Below are 18071 nucleotides of genomic sequence, written 5' to 3'. Positions count from 1 at the left end.
TTTTTTTAAGATTTATTTATTTTATATATGAGTGTACACTGTCACTGTCTTCAGACACACCAGAAGAGGGCATCAGATCCCATTACAGATGGTTATGAGCCACCATGTGGTTGCTGGGAATTGAACTCAGGACCTCTGGAAGAGCAGTCAGTGTTCTTAACCGCTGAGCCATCTCTCCAGCCCCTCATTTTCTTTCTTAAGGCTTTGGTTTCTCCACAGTTTAAAAGACAAAAGGGGTTATTTACATGGAATTAGTCATGTTCCTCAGAATTGATCGAAGGCAGTTGCTGTTTCTGTGGCAGTCTAGATGAAATGGAAGAAAGGAGGGATGTGGGTCACGTGAGGAAGGCCTGATAAACTGGATTTATCAAGCATTCTGCTGAAACTCTGTCCTTTCTGCTATGGTGCTGAGCCCGAGAGGAGTGGTGGATTTATGGGAGTCATTTGTTTTGAACTTAACAAAGTTAAAAGTCCAATGGCCAAGTGTCTTGGAGACTTGGCTGGTCTGAAGGCCTGGGCCTAGGAACAGTGTTCAGGAAGGGTGAAGTCTAGGATCCCGTGATAGACCATCTCTTTCTTCTCTCTTGTCCTTCAGGTCCCAAACAGCCTCTCCTGGGCAGACCAATGGGGACGGCTCCTTGGAAGTGCTGGCAACCAGATTCCAGGTAAGCTGGGCCTTCCAGTCATGAGCTACAGCGCCCCCCAAGTACCCTCAAGGGTGCAGCCAGCAGGGTCATGCCAACTCTTTCTTGGCCCCTTTCTCCACAGGGCTCCCTGAGGACACACCGTGACAGCCAGTCTTCCCAGAGGTCTGCCTGCTTCAGTCCAGTCTCTCTCAGCCCCAGGCCGTGCAGCCCCTTCTCCACCCCACCCCCTGCCAGCCCAATTGCCCTTTCTGGAGAGGATGTGATTGGCTGTAGGTGAGCATGGCTGAGTACCCTGGCCAAGTGGGCCACCAAGTTTGAGCCTAGCCCCTCGGAGTCTCAGTAGTTCTGTGTAGGGGACCCTGGGCCCCCTCTTCCCTGGGGCAGGCTGTGTGGGCACTGCACCACATTGTTCCCCACTCCCCTGCTCATTTCAGTTTCCAGAGTCTGACACACTCTCCAGGCCTTGCTGCTGCTCACCACTTGACCTACCCCGGCCACCCCAACAGCCAACAGGTGAGGCTTCCTAAGGGAAGGAGATGAGAGACCTGCCTCCCGAGCCACTAGCTGCCCTTGGTGCCCTCTGGCAGTACCTGACCAGCCCGTGGGACCATCCCCTAGTGACAGGTCCGTTATACCCCTGAGCCAGCCAGAGAAGCTAGCTAACACTGAGGCCACTTGTAGTCCTCTCTCCTGTCGCTCTGGCTCTCTCCCTTCTCAGTGTTTCTTTTGGGCTGTGGCTGAAATAGTTTTGCTGCTGTTGTTGGGGTGACTCCCTCTCCAGTGCTGGCTGCATCTCCCAAAGACATTCTTCCCTGTTCCAAGCCCCCAACTCCCACCCCCACCCCTCTCCCCACCCCAGCAGCCTTGATCTCCTTCCATGCAGCCCAAAGAGACTCTGTGGGACCGTGTGGTTCTGCCTCACTCTGCCCTTGGCCTGTTTTCTGTCTCCTCCCCCACAGTCCCTACGGCCACTGCTGACAGCTTAACCCCCAGGTGGTATTTCTCCTCCCCCAAGGACAGGGGCGGGGCAGATGACAACAGTTCTGGCCATCAGCTGCTGGGGGCAGAGTGGCTGGGGGTATGTCCGGCCTTTTGGTGAAGGGAACAAGGCCCAGCTGCTGGAATCTTACTTCTGGGTTGGCTCTGCATTCCAAAGAGCAGGGCCTTTTGGGGTGGAAGGTTCTGCATTCCAATGAGCAGGGCCTTTGAGGGTGGTAGGAGAGAGGAAGTGGGGAGGGGGGACTGGAGAAGGAAGGGGCTCAATTTGTGGTGCTGGGCCTTGTGCCTACCCCAGGGCCAGCTGGGTGGGTGATGTGGCCACAGATCCATCTTTAAGGAATTTAAGATGTGGCTGTTGAGATAAGACAAACATGCCAAACAATTTTGAAACAATTAAGTATGAAGCGGTGTGGGATTAATTACAAAAGCAGGAGGCATTCTGGAAGGGGAGAAAGACAAGTAGGTTGGGTGGCCTGAGAAGGCTCATCTGGGAGTTTTGCTGAACAGTGGAGGGAGATTAGAGGAAGGGGGTTGATTAGAGAATGAGGTGCAGTGGTCTGAAGTTCTAGGAGGGAGAAGATGGGTCCCAGAAAGACCCAACAGGTAGAGACAAGCTGGAAAGGAACTTGGCCCCCAGTTGGTAGGTGCATCCCTTCTGGGAATTCTACGTTGTTGGTCTAGCAGATGGTGGGTACTCAAGGGCAGGTCTTCCTGTGGTGTCCCACCTGAGCAAACAGCAGCAGCCCCTGAGAATGTCTATGGGAAAATTAGGATTCCTAGGGAATTTATTATAAATACAGATCTCCCGGGCCCCAGCCTGGACTTGCTGCAGAGTGGGAACTGGGGACTCAAGAATAGGAACTTGTGGGGTTTTTTTTGTTTGTTTGTTTTTCAAGGCAGGATTTCTCCTTGTAGCTCTGACTGTCTTGGAACTCGCTCTGTAGATCAAGCTGGCCTTGAACTCACAGAGATCTGCCTGCCTTGGCCTTCTGGAGAGCTGGAAAGCTGGGATTCTCTGCTGCCGCCGCTGCTGCTACCACTGGGCCAGGAGCTTGTGTTTTGACAAACCTGTATGCTAAAGAAGGAGCCCGGGTCAGGTGACAGGCAGGCCCCAGCTGGTCCCAGTGCTGCTGGCGAGAGCAGGATCCTCTTACCCCCTCTCTGGTCCTCAGAGTCAGGCTCGGTCATCCGTCCCTTGGGAACTCTCATCCCTCTCCCTCAGCCAGCTGCTTCTCCTCAAGCACCCTCTGGGCTCTTAAGGATGCATTCATGGAAAAAAACCAAAAAAACCAGAATTCCTCACCCCTCAGGCTGCACAGATGGCAGCAGGAGTCAAGAGGTCCACACTTCCCTCCTGAGTCACACTCTTAGCATCTCAGAGGCCCCAAGACCACAGGAAAGAAGCACATATATGGTCTAATTAGCTTCGTACACTGAAGCTGTCTTCAGACACACCAGAAGAGGGCATCCGAACTCATTACAGATGGTTGTGAGCCACCATGTGGTTGCTAGGATTTGAACTCAGGACCTCTGGAAGAGCAGTCAGTGAGTGCTCTTAGCCGCTGAGCCATCTCTCAGGCCGGAAACACAGTTTTCTTCTTCACTGTTGAGTCTAGAAGCCTGTTTCCCATCTGCACCTGGGTACATCCTTTACACAGTTATACTTCCATGGCCTTGTTGCAAGATGATTGGCTTCCAGGCTTGCTTGCTTTTCTTGTTTCTTCTGTGGAGTAGGAGGCTGGCCACATCTCTACATAGGTAGCATGATCTAAGTGTGTGGAATATATCAATATATCTAAAGGGTGTCTGTGTGGCGTGCCCACCCGACGTCCTCGTTTTTGCTCCTTGTGGGATTCCCAAGTGTAACTTAAACATCTCTGCATCCGGGCACGGGCGTCTCTTCCCTTATGGGATCTCATCCTTGGTGCCTTGGCTATGAGGGCAGGGCACAGGGTACCCGATACCAGTGGGTTGTTGGAGGCTAGGCGCCCCCTTGCGTCGATCTTGAGAACAGCATCTTGTAAAGCACACAGAACAAGCTGGCCACCAGGGTGGGGGGTGGGTGGACTGACTCCTCCCTGCCGCTCTCCTCCCACAGGCCGGCCACAGCAGCCCAAGCGACTCCGCAGTGAGGGTGCTGCTCCATTCCCCAGGACGGCCCTCCAGCCCCAGGATCAGGTACTAGCAGGTCTTGCAGAGTTGGGTGAGCTCCTGGAGGGTCTGGACGGGACTGGTTTCCTAGAGAGGGATGGGAGTCTCCGTCCCTTAATCCTCTCATATTCATCTGCACCGGGGTGTGTCCCAACATCATTGCAGGGTCCTTATTCTTAGTTGTCTCTTCTACTCTTCCACAGCAGTTTGGATCTGGAGGAGGACTCAGAGGTGTTCAAGATGCTGCAGGAGAACCGCCAGGGTCGGGCCGCCCCAAGGCAGTCCAGCTCTTTTCGACTCTTACAGGAAGCCTTGGAGGCTGAGGAGAGAGGTGAGGCCTCTAGGCTCTGGATGAAGTAAGGTTCCTTGGACTCTCTGGAATGAGGCCAAACCGACTAAGGAAGTAGCTTAAGGGTCCTTAGCAGAACTAGGCATTAGGGGAGCATATATATGTCAGGCACCAGCGAGTAAGAAGCTTACGTTCTGGTTGGGTTAACTGGGTACCCTCAGAAAGGGGTGGGTGGTACTCGTCAGAACCAGGAAAACAAGGGAGTGGTCAAAGCAGGGACTCTGGGTTGGGTCTCCAGGGAGGGCTTCTTGGAAAAAGAGGGATTTGATTTGGCCTTGAAACAAGATCCCAGACTCCATCAGCTTTCAGACAGTGGCCTGGCAGGAGTACTATGGAATGTGGAGGCCGGCAACCAGAGCGTTGGGTTATGTTCACTAGACACTGGCTTGGCCTGGTAGCAGGGGAGGGTGTCGGGGAGAACTAGCTGTGCTGAGGCAGGGGCCTTGGAAGCCAGAACAAAGAACGCTATGCCACAGACTGTCATGCCAGGCGAGGTAGCTCTGCAAACAACAGAGTACAGTCAGCCACCCGTTTACTCATTGGAAATACACCGGTGTGTTTATCCAGTGGAACAGATATGTAGAGTATACCCGACCTCAACCCCCGAGGATTGGAGATATGGCTCTAAGAAGTTCCCACAAGTGTGCATACAGCAGTGGGATGCATGCTATCCCTCCAGGAAGTCATGAACGATGCCCTTTGTAGCAGCAGACAAGAATGCTGTCTTGTCCACAGAAAGGATGATGCTGGCAGAACAGGGCTTGGAGCTGCAGAATAGCCGGTCCTAGGCACAACTCTGAGTGTGTAGTGATCACAAGGCTGTTTTCGGGAACACGGGGCTAAGTAAAAAGGTTTTCCAAACAAAGCCTGTCCATCCTGACTCTGAGGTCTCTATGGGAGGGGCCCCAGGGAGATTGGTAGTGGGTAGGTGGGGGGAGAAGAGTACAAACGTAAGGTCACTTCTTGGGTGTCACAGAATCTCAGCTGAAGCTTGGACAATGGCTGCCCAGTGCTTTTGTGCTTCATCTTGGTGTTCTCGCTGGCTCGGGTGCAATGATGTGTATAAATGTCCTTTGAAAGGGCCGAACAAAGACACTGTGATGGCCTTATGACCTAGTATTATCTGTTTACATCATCATGACTGGTCCACGGAGAGACAGCACCTACTTGTCTCTGGCAAACACTAGGCACAGACGTTCCCAGGTTGCTTTGGAAGGATAGGGTTCCTCATCAGCCTTTGCCAAGGCTCTGCCTCATCTCCTTCTTTACTAAGTGGCATCCCCACCAGCACTCTAGAGGCCCATGTAAAAGTGTGCCTTTGGCCACAAGAGTGGGCGTGTCCTGGGGAGGAATGGAGGAATGTCATAAAATGCCATTGTGTATAGCTGGATACCTTTGTGGTGGACAGGCAGCTCTCATGGAGTCTGTCTCCTACCCGTCCCAGGTGGCACACCTGCCTTTGTGCCCAGCTCGCTGAGCCCCCAGGCTTCCTTGCCCACCTCCAGGGCCTTGGCCACTCCACCCAAGCTCCACACCTGTGAGAAGTGCAGCGTCAACATCTCGTGAGTATTGGGGGTGGGGGGCTGGGTGCCGACCATACCTGGGGCTTCCAGGCAAAGCTGGGCCATCAGTCAGGGACCCTAGAGGGCAGCATGGCCAAGTGGCTTCCAGTTCAAAATTGAAGGCTTGGCTGTTTCCTGCTCACCCTCCTTCCTGCAAGGGAATGAAAAAAAATGCTAGCACTTTTGGGTTTTCGTACATGTTCCCAAGCCTCTGTGCCCAGATGAAGCACCTCCCTCCTCTTAGAAAAGCTTGCTCTTTTTTCCCTATCCTGGGCTCATTTCTCAATGGGCGACATTATAATGCAGCACTTCTCTCTGGTTTAAAAATAAAAATGCTCGTATCTCTCCCTAACTGCCAACACTGAAAGTCAGGTGACTTTGAGCAACGCCTTGACCTTTTGTGACTGCTACTTTCTCATTGGCGGGACCGGATAGTGTCCGGTACTCTGAAGAATGTAGGTGGAACGCTGATATATACTAGTGGCTTTCCCAGGAGCCTGCATCCCTGTCCCCAGAGGGCTCGTAATGCACAGAACACACAACTAACCCCGGGTTATCCGTTCTGATTGCACTGCCTTGAAATGTTGATGCTCTAAGTTCTGTACCGAGGGTCACTCTCTGAGAGCCACAGCCCAGGAGACATGAGGAATCTTCGTCAGTGTGTGAGACAGGGTCTGCCTCAACACTATATATGCTTGCCTCACTAATGCTGTGATCGTAGGCGTGTGTGAGCTTGCCTGGCTCAGGGTGTAACAGTGTTACTTTTAATTAAACAAATAAGTATCTGTGTATATATGAGTGTGGAAGTAACCACAGGCACACATGTGAAGACCAGAAGACAAAGTCCGGTGGTGATAGCACACACCTTTGATCCCAGCACTTGGGAGGCAGAGGCAGGCGGATTTCTGAGTTCGAGGCCAGCCTGGTCTACAGAGGGAGTCCCAGGATAGCCAGGACTACACAGAGAAACCCTGTCTGAAAAACAACAAACAAACAAACAAACAAAACAGCTTTGGGGAGTTGGTTTTCTCCTCCTACCATGGGTTCTGAGGATGGTACTCAGGTTGTCAAGCTTGTGTGGCAAAGTGGTTTTAGCCAGTGGAATCATCAGACTGGCCCATTAGAAGTCCCAGTCCGGGGTTTGTGCATGTGCATGTTGATCCTTTGTTGGGGTTGGTAAAATGAAATTCCTGAGAGAGAGGCTTTTGGGAGCCAAGTGCCCTGAGATCTGTGTGTCTGAGGTTCTGACTGGCGAGGGGAGCAGGTTTCCTGGTAATGGTGGCCTCATGCCAGGTCCTCCTAACTGTCCTGTCTCTGTCCCCTTTCTGCAGGAACCAGGCGGTCCGCATCCAGGAGGGGAGGTACCGACACCCTGGCTGCTACACTTGCGCAGACTGTGGGCTGAACCTGAAGATGCGCGGCCACTTCTGGGTGGGCAACGAGTTGTACTGCGAGAAGCATGCCCGCCAGCGCTACTCTATGCCTGGAACTCTCAACTCTCGAGCCTGAGCCTCAAGGTGCTCGGCCTGTCTGCACTCTCAGACTCTGCAGACTTGATTATACCAAGAGCAAGCAGGGAAGGGGTGATAGCAGGTGATAGATGATCTTATGTGAACTAAGGTTGGGGAGTCCCCTTTGTCCTTGCTGGGTGAGGCCAAGGGTTGGGACTAATGTTAGATTGCTAGTGCTAAGGACAGTTCCACTCTCTCTGGCCTTCCTCCTGCAGGCCAGGTTCCGTATTATGGTCTAAAGTGGCCGCCATGTTTGACACGCAAGTGTATGGGGTTGGGCATGGATAGAAGCATCTAGAAGGGAAAGGTGGACCTGAGGTAAATGATATTCATGGTGTGAAGTTTCTAACATATGAACTCTATATACACGTGGAAAAAATTAAGTAGTGTATTTTCTTCCTTTCCCTGTTCCTGGGGAAAAAGTCTTTATTTATAGGTAGCCTCTTTTTCTTCTCCCTTAAGTCCCACCTACTATGCACCTCATTGCAGAGGCCTGTTTCTTATTTTTCTTTTTCATTCCTTGAGACAGTATGCATGCTGGGGCTATGCCTCACCATGTTCAGTCATTCTCTTCTTCTTCTTCTTCTTCTTCTTCTTCTTCTTCTTCTTCTTCTTCTTCTTCTTCTTCCTCTTCCTCTTCCTCTTCCTCTTCCTCTGCCCTCCCCTCCCCTCCCCCTCCTTCTTCCTCTTCAGATTTGTTTATTTATATGTATGAATACAATGTTGCTATCTTCAGACACACCAGAAGAGGGCATCAGATCTCGTTACAGATGGTTGTGAGCCATCATGTGGTTGCTGGGAATTGAACTCGGGACCTCTGGAAAAGCAGTCAGTGCTCTTAACCGCTGAATCATCTCTCCAGCCCAAGTCACTCACTTCTTTAAGTTGGGGCTTTATGCTTCTTTAACTCTTTTGTAAAGGTGCTCCTAAAAAAAAAAAAAAAAAAAAAGGTTGCTCATTTTTGGAGGGAGGGGGTTTCTTCTCTGAAGCTCAGAGAGACATGGAAATGGAGGACCAGGGAAGAGCTTCCTGGCAAGACAGCCAAACCCTCCATAAACTAAGCTGTGGGCAGAGCTTAATTGGATGCTACTAATCTCATGGACCAGCAGTGTACACAGATGAGCAGGGCAGTCAAGAAGGGGGATCCAGCAATGGTGTGTGCATGGGTGGAGGAACTTGATCCCTCAGGCTGCTTGCTCCATTGGGAACAATGATCCATCAACCAAAGATAACCTTGGACCAGAGCTGTAGGATGGCCTTGCTCAGGAAGGATTGGTCTACAGATCGAGTTCCAGGACAGCCAGGACTACCCAGAGAAACCCTGTTGGAAAAACAAACAAACAAACAAAACATTTTTGGGGAGTTGGTTTTCTCCTCCTACCATGGGTTCTGAGGATGGTACTCAATGGCTACCAGGACTGTGTGCCTAAGTGTTTTCAGCCAGTGATGCCATCAGACTGGCCCATTAGAGGTCCTAGTCAGGTGTTTGTGTATGTTGGACTGAGACAGTCCCACAGAGTATTCACTTCAAGGTACCACCCACCAAGAGCTGGGTCTCAGCCCAGCTGGTGTGCTCATACTTGCACCCTTTGATCTGCTGATTTCATTGACAAGGGGGAAATATAACAGGTGTGTGTCTGGTGTTCAACATCCTGCCCTGTGTGGGGTACATTTGAACAGAGAGGAGGTAGGGAACGGTAGTCCTTTGCAAACCCTTAATTTTTGGTCCAACTTATCAGCCACCCTTAGGTTCAACTTCAGAAGGTATTTCAGAATATGTTCAGGTGGCAGTGTGTGTCACAGGGCAGGGGACGCATTGTGAACCTTTCACCGGGGATCAAAGCTAGCTTTGGAGGGTGGGATTTTTTTTTTTTTAAGATTTATTTATTTATTATATGTAAGTACACTGTAGCTGTCTTCAGACACACCAGCAGAGGGGAGTCATATCTCATTACGGATGGTTGTGAGCCACCATGTGGTTGCTGGGATTTGAACTCTGGACCTTCAGAAGAGCCATCTCACCAGCCCGGAGGGTGGGATCTTGATGGCAGCCTTTGCTACCTGGATTTGGGAAAGTAATCTTGGCAGAGACCGTTTTGCCTTCTTAGAATATAATTTATACCTTGATGTAATCATCTCACCTTTTGCCTGGATGCCTGCCCGAAGATGTGTTTGTATTTTTATAGAAAAGATCAAGGCTGGCTGGCTGGCTGGTGGCTGGCTGGGGAGTTGGTCTGAGCTACTGGTTAGAAAACAGGTAGTCTCTTTGGTGTCGTCTAGTGTTCAGCGATCCCACTGCAGGGAAACGGCTCACAGGAAGAATTCCCTGGAAGTTGGGCTTCTGCACAGTGGGCAGACAGAAGGATTAAACACCCCCTCCAGCCCACCCCCTCACTTTCCTGTAGATAATGTGGAAGTAGCTGCTCTGGGGCTGGCATCATAAAACACAGTAGCTGTTAAGGCTGTCCCGGAACACACAAGGGGCTGCTCTGTGTATTCAAAGCTGCAGCCCTCTGAACTAGGACTGATGCTGTGTTGAGAGCTGGGTGACTGCCAAAGACAATGGTCAACTTAGAGCAGTGGCTGCTGGGAAACCTGCACTGAGGTCAGATGTGATAGGAACATCACCTGGAGTCTCTGGGGATGCTTGCTTAGAAAGTCACTCAAAGCAGTGACAGGTTGGAAAGAGTGAGTTGGCTTATTCATATGGTTATATCCACACCTGCAGGAAACCTGTATGAGCCACAAGGAGTGAAGGGGGGGGGGCTGGGTAGTCTCTGGTTCCCTCATCCTCACAGTAAACCAGCTATTGGTGAGTTCCCCTTCTCTCTGACTCACACATCCCTTTGGCACTACTGCATTCTATTTCTTCCTGCATTTTGGAGAGTAAGTTCAAAAAATGACAGATTTATTAAGTGGTCCAAGCATCTAATGATCCTCCCTTCAAACAGCTGGGGGAGTGTCACTCAAAGTGACACAGTTGGATAATGGTGGCTGAGACTCTAAGGCAGTGGTTCTCAGCCTTCCTAATGCAGCGACCCTTTGATACAGTCCCTCATGTTGTGGCGACCCCCAACCATAAAAGGATGTTCATTGCAACTTCATAAGTGAAATTTTGCTATTGTTAGGAATCATAACGTAAATATTTGCAGGATATCTGATATGCAACCCCCCCAAAGTGGTCAAGACCCACAGGTTGAGAACCACTGCTGTAGAGCATTCTGCATGTACTGTTGATGTTTGAAACGCTCTATCTGCATCCTCACAGCTCAGAGGCAAGCATTGCTGGCACCCTCATTCTACAAATGAAGAGCCTGTGGACAGAGGCCTTCTAGTTAGTAAGGGAAGGGAGTCAGGAAAGGACCCAAACCAGAACCTGTTGTTTTCGGGTGCTTGATCTCTGTTCGCTTGTCCCCTTAGTCAAGCATGGTGTTTTCAGGGAGCCAGCTTCCTGAATTTGGGACTTCTCCATTGGAGGCAGAAGGACCACAGCCATGGATGGACTGCCTGAAGGAGCAACAGACGGTAGAGCCGTGATGCTTCTGGCAGTTTACTCCAAAGGGACATGATTTTCTAGGTGGAGGTGGCCAAGAAAAGAGACCTAGGCAATGGCAGGTACTGCAGGGACACACAAGCCTTGGGGTAGGTAATGAAGGACTGGCTGGGTTACGGGTTAGCTTCAGTCAGGACATTAGATGCAGAAGGAAGCCTAGCCCACTACCTCAGGTCCAGTTCCCATGAAGGCTGTGACAGATCAGACCTGGCCCAGCCTTGCACAAAGGGGTGGGGCCCTATCTGGGAGGGAGTGTATGTTGGGGAGTGTATTTAGTGGGGTGTGTGTGGGTTCTTTGTGCTGAGACACTGCATTCCTGCTGGCCTGGCTTCCTGTTTCTAGATGCATTCCTGACCCTAGTCACCAGGGATACTGCTGCTTGGAATCTGGGCCCCACATTTTCCAAATTCAGGGCAAAATCAGGCAAAGGATACCCCTGTTTTACTTCCCTACAGCTTCACCTTGGGGGGGTGGGAGCCACCTGGCTTGGCTGGAGAAGCTTGCTTCTCTGGATCTTCTTGGGCTTGGAGAAGGCAGTTCTGCCAGGTCCAGCATCCTGTTTCCCTCATTCTATTTGAAGGACAGGCATGGGGGTGGGGTGGGGCAGCCAGCAACCCTGGGAACTCAGGCTGCAGGAAAAGGGCTTGACCTAAACAGCAAGGTTCTGAAGATGACAGAGGACTGCAACTCAGCTCTCATCTTGCAACGGGGGCGGGGGAGGGGTGGGTGGGTGGTGGCGGGGATGGGGATGTGGGAGAGTGGGGGAGGTTGTGGGGCTCAGTTTGCCAACTTCATAGTACGGAAGTTTGCATTGTTGGTGGCTCTCTGACAGAGGAACCAGTGGGGAGCTTTAGAAGGTGGGATCAAGGAAGAAGCAAGGAGAGGGGCGGGCGACTTCCGGTGACTCTGGCTCTTGTCTCTTCTCCAGGTCACCCATATTTTCCTCTAGGGCATTTGAGGCCAGCTGAGATTTCCCAGTCCTTATTGGCTTCGGAGAAAGGGGATGTTTCCCTAGAAGCCCCAATACCATCTGGTCACCTGGTAGTTGGCCATCAGCTGCTGCCCCGGCTCCTTTTTAGAATGGGGTAGGGGTAGAATGGAACCGGGCCAAGGGTGGTGGCTGCTAGGGTCAGGGAAACATTTAAACTTCTGCTCAGCCTCCAGGCTGTGGTTCACCTCCTGCCCACAGCCTGCAGACCCAGCCACCACACGCCTACAGCAGCACCCAGATAAGACAGGCTTGGGCTAGGTAAGGGGTTCTTAAGGAGCTCTGGACATAGGTTTTCCCAGGGCGCAGAACCCCTTCCCCTTCCTGACAGGCTGAGGGACCTGCCCTCAAGTTATACAGCTGTGAGGCCGGATGCAGTCCTAGTCTGCCTTCTTCCCTCCGCCAGCACTGTGGGGTTCCATTTCCTTCCGGGCTGTTGTGCAGTGCAGCTCCGCATTAGTAAGGTTCCAAGCTGCAGCAGCAGGAACACAGGCAGTGTGTGTGTGTGTGTGTGTGTGTGTGTGTGTGTGTGTGTGTCGGGGTGGGGAGCGGTGACCTCGCGCAGCCAGCCGGCTAAAGCCCTCGAGTGGGTACACTCTCCTCCAAGAGCACTTAATTGGGGCACTTCTGCTGCCAGGGCTGGGGATATGAAGCCTAGGGAAGGCAGTCTCCAGACTGATGATGCCTAGGCCAGCGCCCTCCACCTGCGTGCCGCGCCCCGCCCCGCCCCCTGCGGGGAGTGTCCTGGAACCACGCCCATCTGGGCAGGGAGAGACCGGCAGAGCCGCTCGGGCACAGCTAGGGACTTGGGGACGCCCGAGATCACTCCGGTGCCGCTGCAGCGGTTTTCACGTCTGGAACACGCCATGCTGAGCCGGCGCCGCGTCTTTGCGGTGGAGCAACTTGGCGGCCGGGGTGAGTCGCGTTGCCTCCCACCCTGGGGTCGTCTCCTATTCTCCAGCCCCGCTCAAGCGGCGTCCACCAGCCGCGCCCCCTCGCTTCCTTGCTTTGAAGGAGTAGAGTGAATAGGCTTGGGACGCCATACACAGTGCAGATCCTCCGGGATTTGCAGGTCAATCACCCATCATCCACATTCTACTTGTCCGTGGTCTCCTTTCCCCCTAATTCCCATTGTGGAAGCTTCTTCTATCCGAGGTTGGGTGGCTCCGATATTCTTGCCTCAGCCAGCAATCCTGCAAGCCCCTTGGTGGCCACAAACCCATTTCTCAGGGATGGTTGCCGGGCATAGGCTTCCTGGTACACTTCCTGATCCAGAGGGGACGGGCTGGCATCCTCTTCCCGCCAAAGCTGCCCAAGCTTCTGCCCGATACCCAGGCCACCAAAACCCCTGGCACAAAGGTGGTAATAAGTGGATGCTAGCCAAAGGGGCGAGGAGATTCGTGCCTATAATTCCAGCATTTAGGCAGGAGGAATACTGGGGGTTCAAGGGCAGTTGAGGATACAGAGTAAAACACTGTTTCAAAACAAAACAAAACAAAACAAAAGTCAGTTTCCTTGTTTTACTTAGTTTATATTTAAAAGGTTTTTGTTGTTGTTGTTTAAATTTTTACTTTTGTCTGATTTACCTGTGTGGACTGGCTGGGGAAGTCAAAAGAAGGGCTCAGAGCCCTTAGATTGGAGTTTCGAACACCCATGTAGGTGCTGGGAACCCAAGACCCACCCAACAACACCCACTCAACGCCTGTCTTCTGGAAAAGTAGTATTTTAAAATACTGAATCATTGATCCAACTCCAAAAACTTCCATTTGTCACATGATCATCCTTTCTTGCTTAAAAAGCCAAAATTATTCTAAATGATTATAATTGCCAGCTGGGCATGGTGACACACACCTTTAATCCCAGCACTTGGGAGGCAGAGACAGGCGAATTTCTGAGTTCAAGGCCAGCCTGGTCTAAAGAGTGAGTTTCAGGACAGCCAGGGCTACATAGAGAAACCCTCAGGGGGAAAAAAAAAGCCATTGTTTTTATTGCTGCTGCTGCTATTTCTGTTTTGCAGTGTGAGGATGGGACCCAGTGCCCTGTGTGGGCACTCTCTGAAAGCTCTCACAGGGTCACATCTCAGCCCCAGTTGCTTTCATTTTTACCAGTGTCCTCATAAACTCCAGGAGATACCTCATCCTGCTTCCTGGTGTGTCAGGGACTCCAGATAGCACTGTGTAGCCCCGTCCTTCACTTCGCTCTTTCTCCCTCCCATATCCAGGAAGTCCGAGGCACTTAGACTTGATTGTTTCAGGTGAACCTTAGTTAAGGGTCTCTTAAGCTATCTGCATTGCTGATTGTCATGACTTGCAAGGACTTTGCCTACCACATGCTCAAAGTGTAGGTTTCTGTTGGCTGTCAACAATTGTTATAAGAACCCTATCTATACATCTTCCAAGCAAGGGTGGAACTTTATCCCAGTGGGGATGTGGATGTCCTGTGTCCTTGTTCACCACTGGTACAGGACACACCTCCTCAAGGGAATGCTGTTGGGTGCTAGGAATGCTGGGGGCGTTGAGGGCATCCTGCCCAGCTTGATACAGATTTTCCTTACAGATGGGGCCTTTGAGGACCTGGCACAAGGCTGTGTGGTGCCAGGAGTCACTTGCACTTACAGACGGATACCAGACAACACTCACGAATGTTCACTGGACTTCAGGGAGGGACAGAATGAGCTGAGAGGTCTGGAGAGACAGATGCCACTTCTGAAACTGGCTTCCCAGGACTCGGGCATGGAGATGGTAGTTGGGGACAGCTCCTTGGCTACCTTATCAGGACTTTCTCAAGATTCTCTGAACCTTGAGCCCATGGGGACCCCTGAGCTGCCTCCTGCCCGGCTAGACCGGCTGCTGGCCAGACAGAAGCTGGAGCAGGTGCTGGAGAGATCTCGAGAGTTTCCCAGCTTGTCTGCTCGGCGTGGCTCCCTGCAACTGCTGAACAAGCCTGTAGGTGGAGTGCCCATCTTTGGAGGAGAACAGGAGTCCACGGAGGCAGACACTGAGCTAGAGGCTGGTCTGGAAGAAGCAAAGGAGGTGAGTATTCATCTTGGCTAAAGTGGAGTGGAGTGGGGTGGGGTGGGGTGGGGTGGGGTGGAGAAAGCCCTGAGGTGTGGCTCATGGGGACCCTTCCCCCCATTTTCCCTGGAGCTCTCTCGGGGTGGGGCGTCCCTTGCCCCTAATTGATGGTTGTGTCATTGCTTTTTGTCTCACTTCGCACCCAGCAGTATGTAGCCACCCCCACAGAGGAGGCAGACAGGTATGGGTGACATGCTCAGCTGGCCACTGGGGAAGCCAGCCAAGTGTGTCTTTCTTGGCTTGTCTGCTGTGTTCCATTTTGTTGGCTCAGTGCAGCCTGACTACCCAGAATGGGAGTTTTGGCTGACTCTGAAGGTCTTCCTACCTTAACGTGTCCCACAGGTTGGTAATATGGAGTCTGGAGCCTGTACCTGCCTTCCAGGTCAGGGCTTGCGCTACCTGGAACACCTGTGCCTTGTGCTGGAGCAGATGGCGAGGCTCCAGCAGCTGTACCTGCAGCTGCAGACCCAGAGACCCTCTAGGGTGAGTGATGGACAGGTGCAGGTGGCCAGGTCAGTTAGGGAGGAAGGTGGGGGAAGGGTGGGACCCCTGGAGCATGAATGCCTCCTGAACAGCCTCAGCTTTCGAGTGAGTCTCTGCTTGTTCCATCTCGCCTGCCTCAGGATCCTGAGGAGGAAGTATTGGCTCCAGCTCTTTCATCATCGCATATCCCAGACAATAGGGTCCAGGAGCACAGAGAGGAGCTGAGCCAGACAAAGGATCCAGGTAAGGGGCAACTGTGTCTTCCTCTGCATTCTGCTGCCTATGTGCCTGCCCAGGGTCCCATCAGCAGACCCCTAAACTGTATCTTAGTGGGGTTGCTTCCTGCTTGTTTCTGGCCCCAGATGATGTAGTTCTCTTTCAGAAGGTGCAGAGGCAGCTTCACTTCCAGAAGTGGGGGTGCTTGTCACCAGCTCCTCTAGGCTGCCAGAGGCCTTGCTGGAACCAACCCACATCCTTCCGCCCTCCCAGGAACCCAAGGTAGTGATGGATATATGTGGAGCAGGTAGTAGAATGGTGCAGGGTGGGGGAACATGGGAATGTGTAAGGACCCCCAAATCAGAGCTTTAGGGAAATGACAGGATTGCTGATTGGAGCAGGTGACTTGCTTGGGCAGTGAAGTTCCTGGTAGCTGCATTAGGGATGTATAGTATATAGATGCTCTGTATGATGAGCCCTTATTCTCTGTTCAGCAGGATCTCTCCCACTGGGATAAGGTCAAAGTTCTGCTCAATCGGCTCCGTTGGAGGAGCCCTCGACTTCCTGAGCCTCCTGTTCCCCCTGATGGTTCTGGATCCAGGTGAGTCTTGTGCCTGATTTAGATTTAGGCAGTGGGGAGAGACTGATGGGCAAGGATGTTGGTAGTATCCTGTCTTGTAGTTAAGATGCCCCATTTGGCCAGGCGTGGTGGCGCACGCCTTTAATCCCAGCACTCAGGAGGCAGAGGCAGGTGGATTTCTGAGTTCGAGGCCAGCCTGGTCTACAAAGTGAGTTCCAGGACAGCCAGGGCTACACAGAGAAACCCTGTCTCGAAAAAACAAAACAAACAAACAAACAAACAAAAAACAACAAAACCCCCCCAAAGAAACAAAATGATGCCCATTTGTTGGTGAAGAGACGGAAGATGACATGAGATTGGGGACAGTGGCTTTCCTGAAGCCACAACCAGGTTGTGGGCAGCATGTTCATCCTCACGTGTCAAGCCCTTACTTCTTACCACTGAAATTTAGGAGCTGGTAAGGTAGACACACAGGCAAAGTATTTTACTGTAGGTGAAGTCTGTCATGGTTGGCAGCTTCTCCTCAGGAGGTAAACAAAGCTTCATATGCCTGTTTTCTTTCTCTTCCAGTCTAACTTTCCTTTGCTTTTCTATAGGATGGAGTTTAGGAACCTCTCTGACAGGACTCCGTGCCATTCCCAACGGAAGACCTTTATACCAACATTGGTGGTTAAGAAGCCACGAGCAAAAAATCTTTCTGTATGACCTCTTGGTGTACTTGGTGACCTTGGGAAGAAGTCCCTCACATTTTGGCTTACTGCTACTTCTCTGCACTGCCAAGAAAAGCTATTGGTGCTTGCTCCTCTTCAAGGTGAAGGCCAAGTCCATCTCTAAGCATCGAAGCAAGGAGCCCTGGATCCCCAAGAGGTTCCTGAGTGCAGTTCCAGCACTCTTCCGGGGCTCTTCCTCCTCATCAGAAATCTCTGGGCTTAGGCAATGTGAACTGACTTATTTATCAGGTGCTCATAGAGCATGTTTAGTATGGGAGTGTGTCAGCATGTCGCAGATATAAGTTTATGCAATCTTTGTTGGACTTCTGTCTGCCCCATCTGATGGAGTCATTCGTCCAAAGGGTTGGTGTTTGGGGTGTCACTGGAAGGATGGCACTGATCTTCATTCCACAATGAACAGTTACTAATGTGGACTTCTAATGTCTTCCTCATACCTGAGACGGCAGCCCTAGGACCAAGAACAACATTGCCTTGGGTACCTTTGTAGTGAGTCACGGCTCTGGAGTACAGCCCGTGAAGGCTGAATGAGGGATTCGGGGAAGATCAAGAACATTGAGAGGAACAACACATAACTTGCAAGGTCAACTCTAAGATGCTGTGTTCTATCCTGGAGTTTAATCACAGCGAAGTCTCTTAATTTCTGAGCCATAGCTTCCTACTTGGGACCATGATGCCCACCTTACCTACCTCATAAGCTTGTTAGGAGGATGAAGTAACATTAAACATTCTCAATGTGTGCTGTGACTGTTAAGTGACCTGGAAAGGGCATGCTGCTGGAGGCAAACGGGAGTGGGGAGATGGGAGGCCAGAGGTTAAAGGAAGTTGTGTGTGTGTTCACTGCTAATAGTTGTGAAAATAGCCACATTTCTGGCAAGATTTTGGATAGAGCCATTTTATTAAGATCTTGTACATTTCATATTTGAGAGTCTGGGTATAGATTTCGGATATGCTTACCCCTTGCTGGTGGTGCAGTCAAGAGAAGGACAGGAATAAGGATGGGGGTGGGGTGGGGTGGTCATTGGCTTTAGTCAGAAGACTATCCCCTGGAAATGGACCCCCAGTAGGCACGCTCCTCCTCCAGCCAATGGAGGCACTGCTTCTTTTGTTGCTGTAGTCTTGGGGGTTAGTAGAGCACAGCAGGGTGTGTAAGTTGCAGTCCCCTTCCTTGTGTTTGTGGGAGTGGGTCCAGTTCCAGTCATTTTGAGACCTGGAACCAATGGTTCGAGC

The 18071-nt window shown here is 51.6% G+C and overlaps 2 protein-coding genes across 5 annotated transcripts in view; both read left to right on the top strand.

The window, feature by feature from the left end:
* Pdlim2 (PDZ and LIM domain 2) overlaps positions 1–7615 on the top strand; it is a 12950-nt gene extending 5335 nt beyond the window's left edge. For 2 of the 3 annotated variants that reach the window (XM_029469365.1, XM_021181942.2), the window contains exons 4-10: positions 596–665; positions 769–920; positions 1082–1160; positions 3745–3824; positions 4001–4128; positions 5591–5708; positions 7040–7598. In XM_029469365.1, the coding sequence (XP_029325225.1) occupies positions 596–665; positions 769–920; positions 1082–1160; positions 3745–3824; positions 4001–4128; positions 5591–5708; positions 7040–7217 (805 nt within the window). In that variant the 3' untranslated portion in view covers positions 7218–7598. Of the gene's footprint in view, positions 1–595; positions 666–768; positions 921–1081; positions 1161–3744; positions 3825–4000; positions 4129–5590; positions 5709–7039 lie in introns of all 3 variants that reach the window. The other variant, XM_029469364.1, reaches the window with a different exon arrangement.
* A 4895-nt stretch (positions 7616–12510) lies between these two features.
* On the top strand, positions 12511–17581 carry C14H8orf58 (chromosome 14 C8orf58 homolog). 2 transcript variants are annotated; one of them, XM_021182523.1, is made up of 7 exons: positions 12511–12675; positions 14317–14792; positions 15177–15317; positions 15458–15560; positions 15700–15815; positions 16031–16134; positions 16710–17581. In XM_021182523.1, exons 1-7 carry the CDS (start codon positions 12627–12629, stop codon positions 16816–16818), a joined length of 1098 nt encoding a protein of 365 aa, XP_021038182.1. In that variant the 5' UTR covers positions 12511–12626; the 3' UTR covers positions 16819–17581. The 2 variants fall into 2 exon arrangements, with proteins under 2 accessions (XP_021038182.1, XP_021038181.1); XM_021182522.1 differs by having other exon boundaries at positions 16028–16134.
* The last annotated feature ends 490 nt before the right edge of the window (positions 17582–18071 follow it).

This window comes from Mus caroli, chromosome 14, assembly GCF_900094665.2.
Source record: "Mus caroli chromosome 14, CAROLI_EIJ_v1.1, whole genome shotgun sequence".
NCBI lineage: Eukaryota > Metazoa > Chordata > Mammalia > Rodentia > Muridae > Mus > Mus caroli.
This window is presented reverse-complemented; position numbering and strand designations above follow the sequence as displayed.

Excerpts from the sequence above, each read along its gene's own strand:
- C14H8orf58 (XM_021182522.1), top strand. The coding sequence starts at position 12,627 with ATGCTGAGCCGGCGCCGCGTCTTTGCGGTGGAGCAACTTGGCGGCCGG. Across the intron at positions 12,676-14,316 it reads GGAGCAACTTGGCGGCCGGG|ATGGGGCCTTTGAGGACCTG; the intron begins GTGAGTCGCGTT and ends TTTTCCTTACAG. Across the intron at positions 14,793-15,176 it reads GTCTGGAAGAAGCAAAGGAG|GTTGGTAATATGGAGTCTGG; the intron begins GTGAGTATTCAT and ends CGTGTCCCACAG.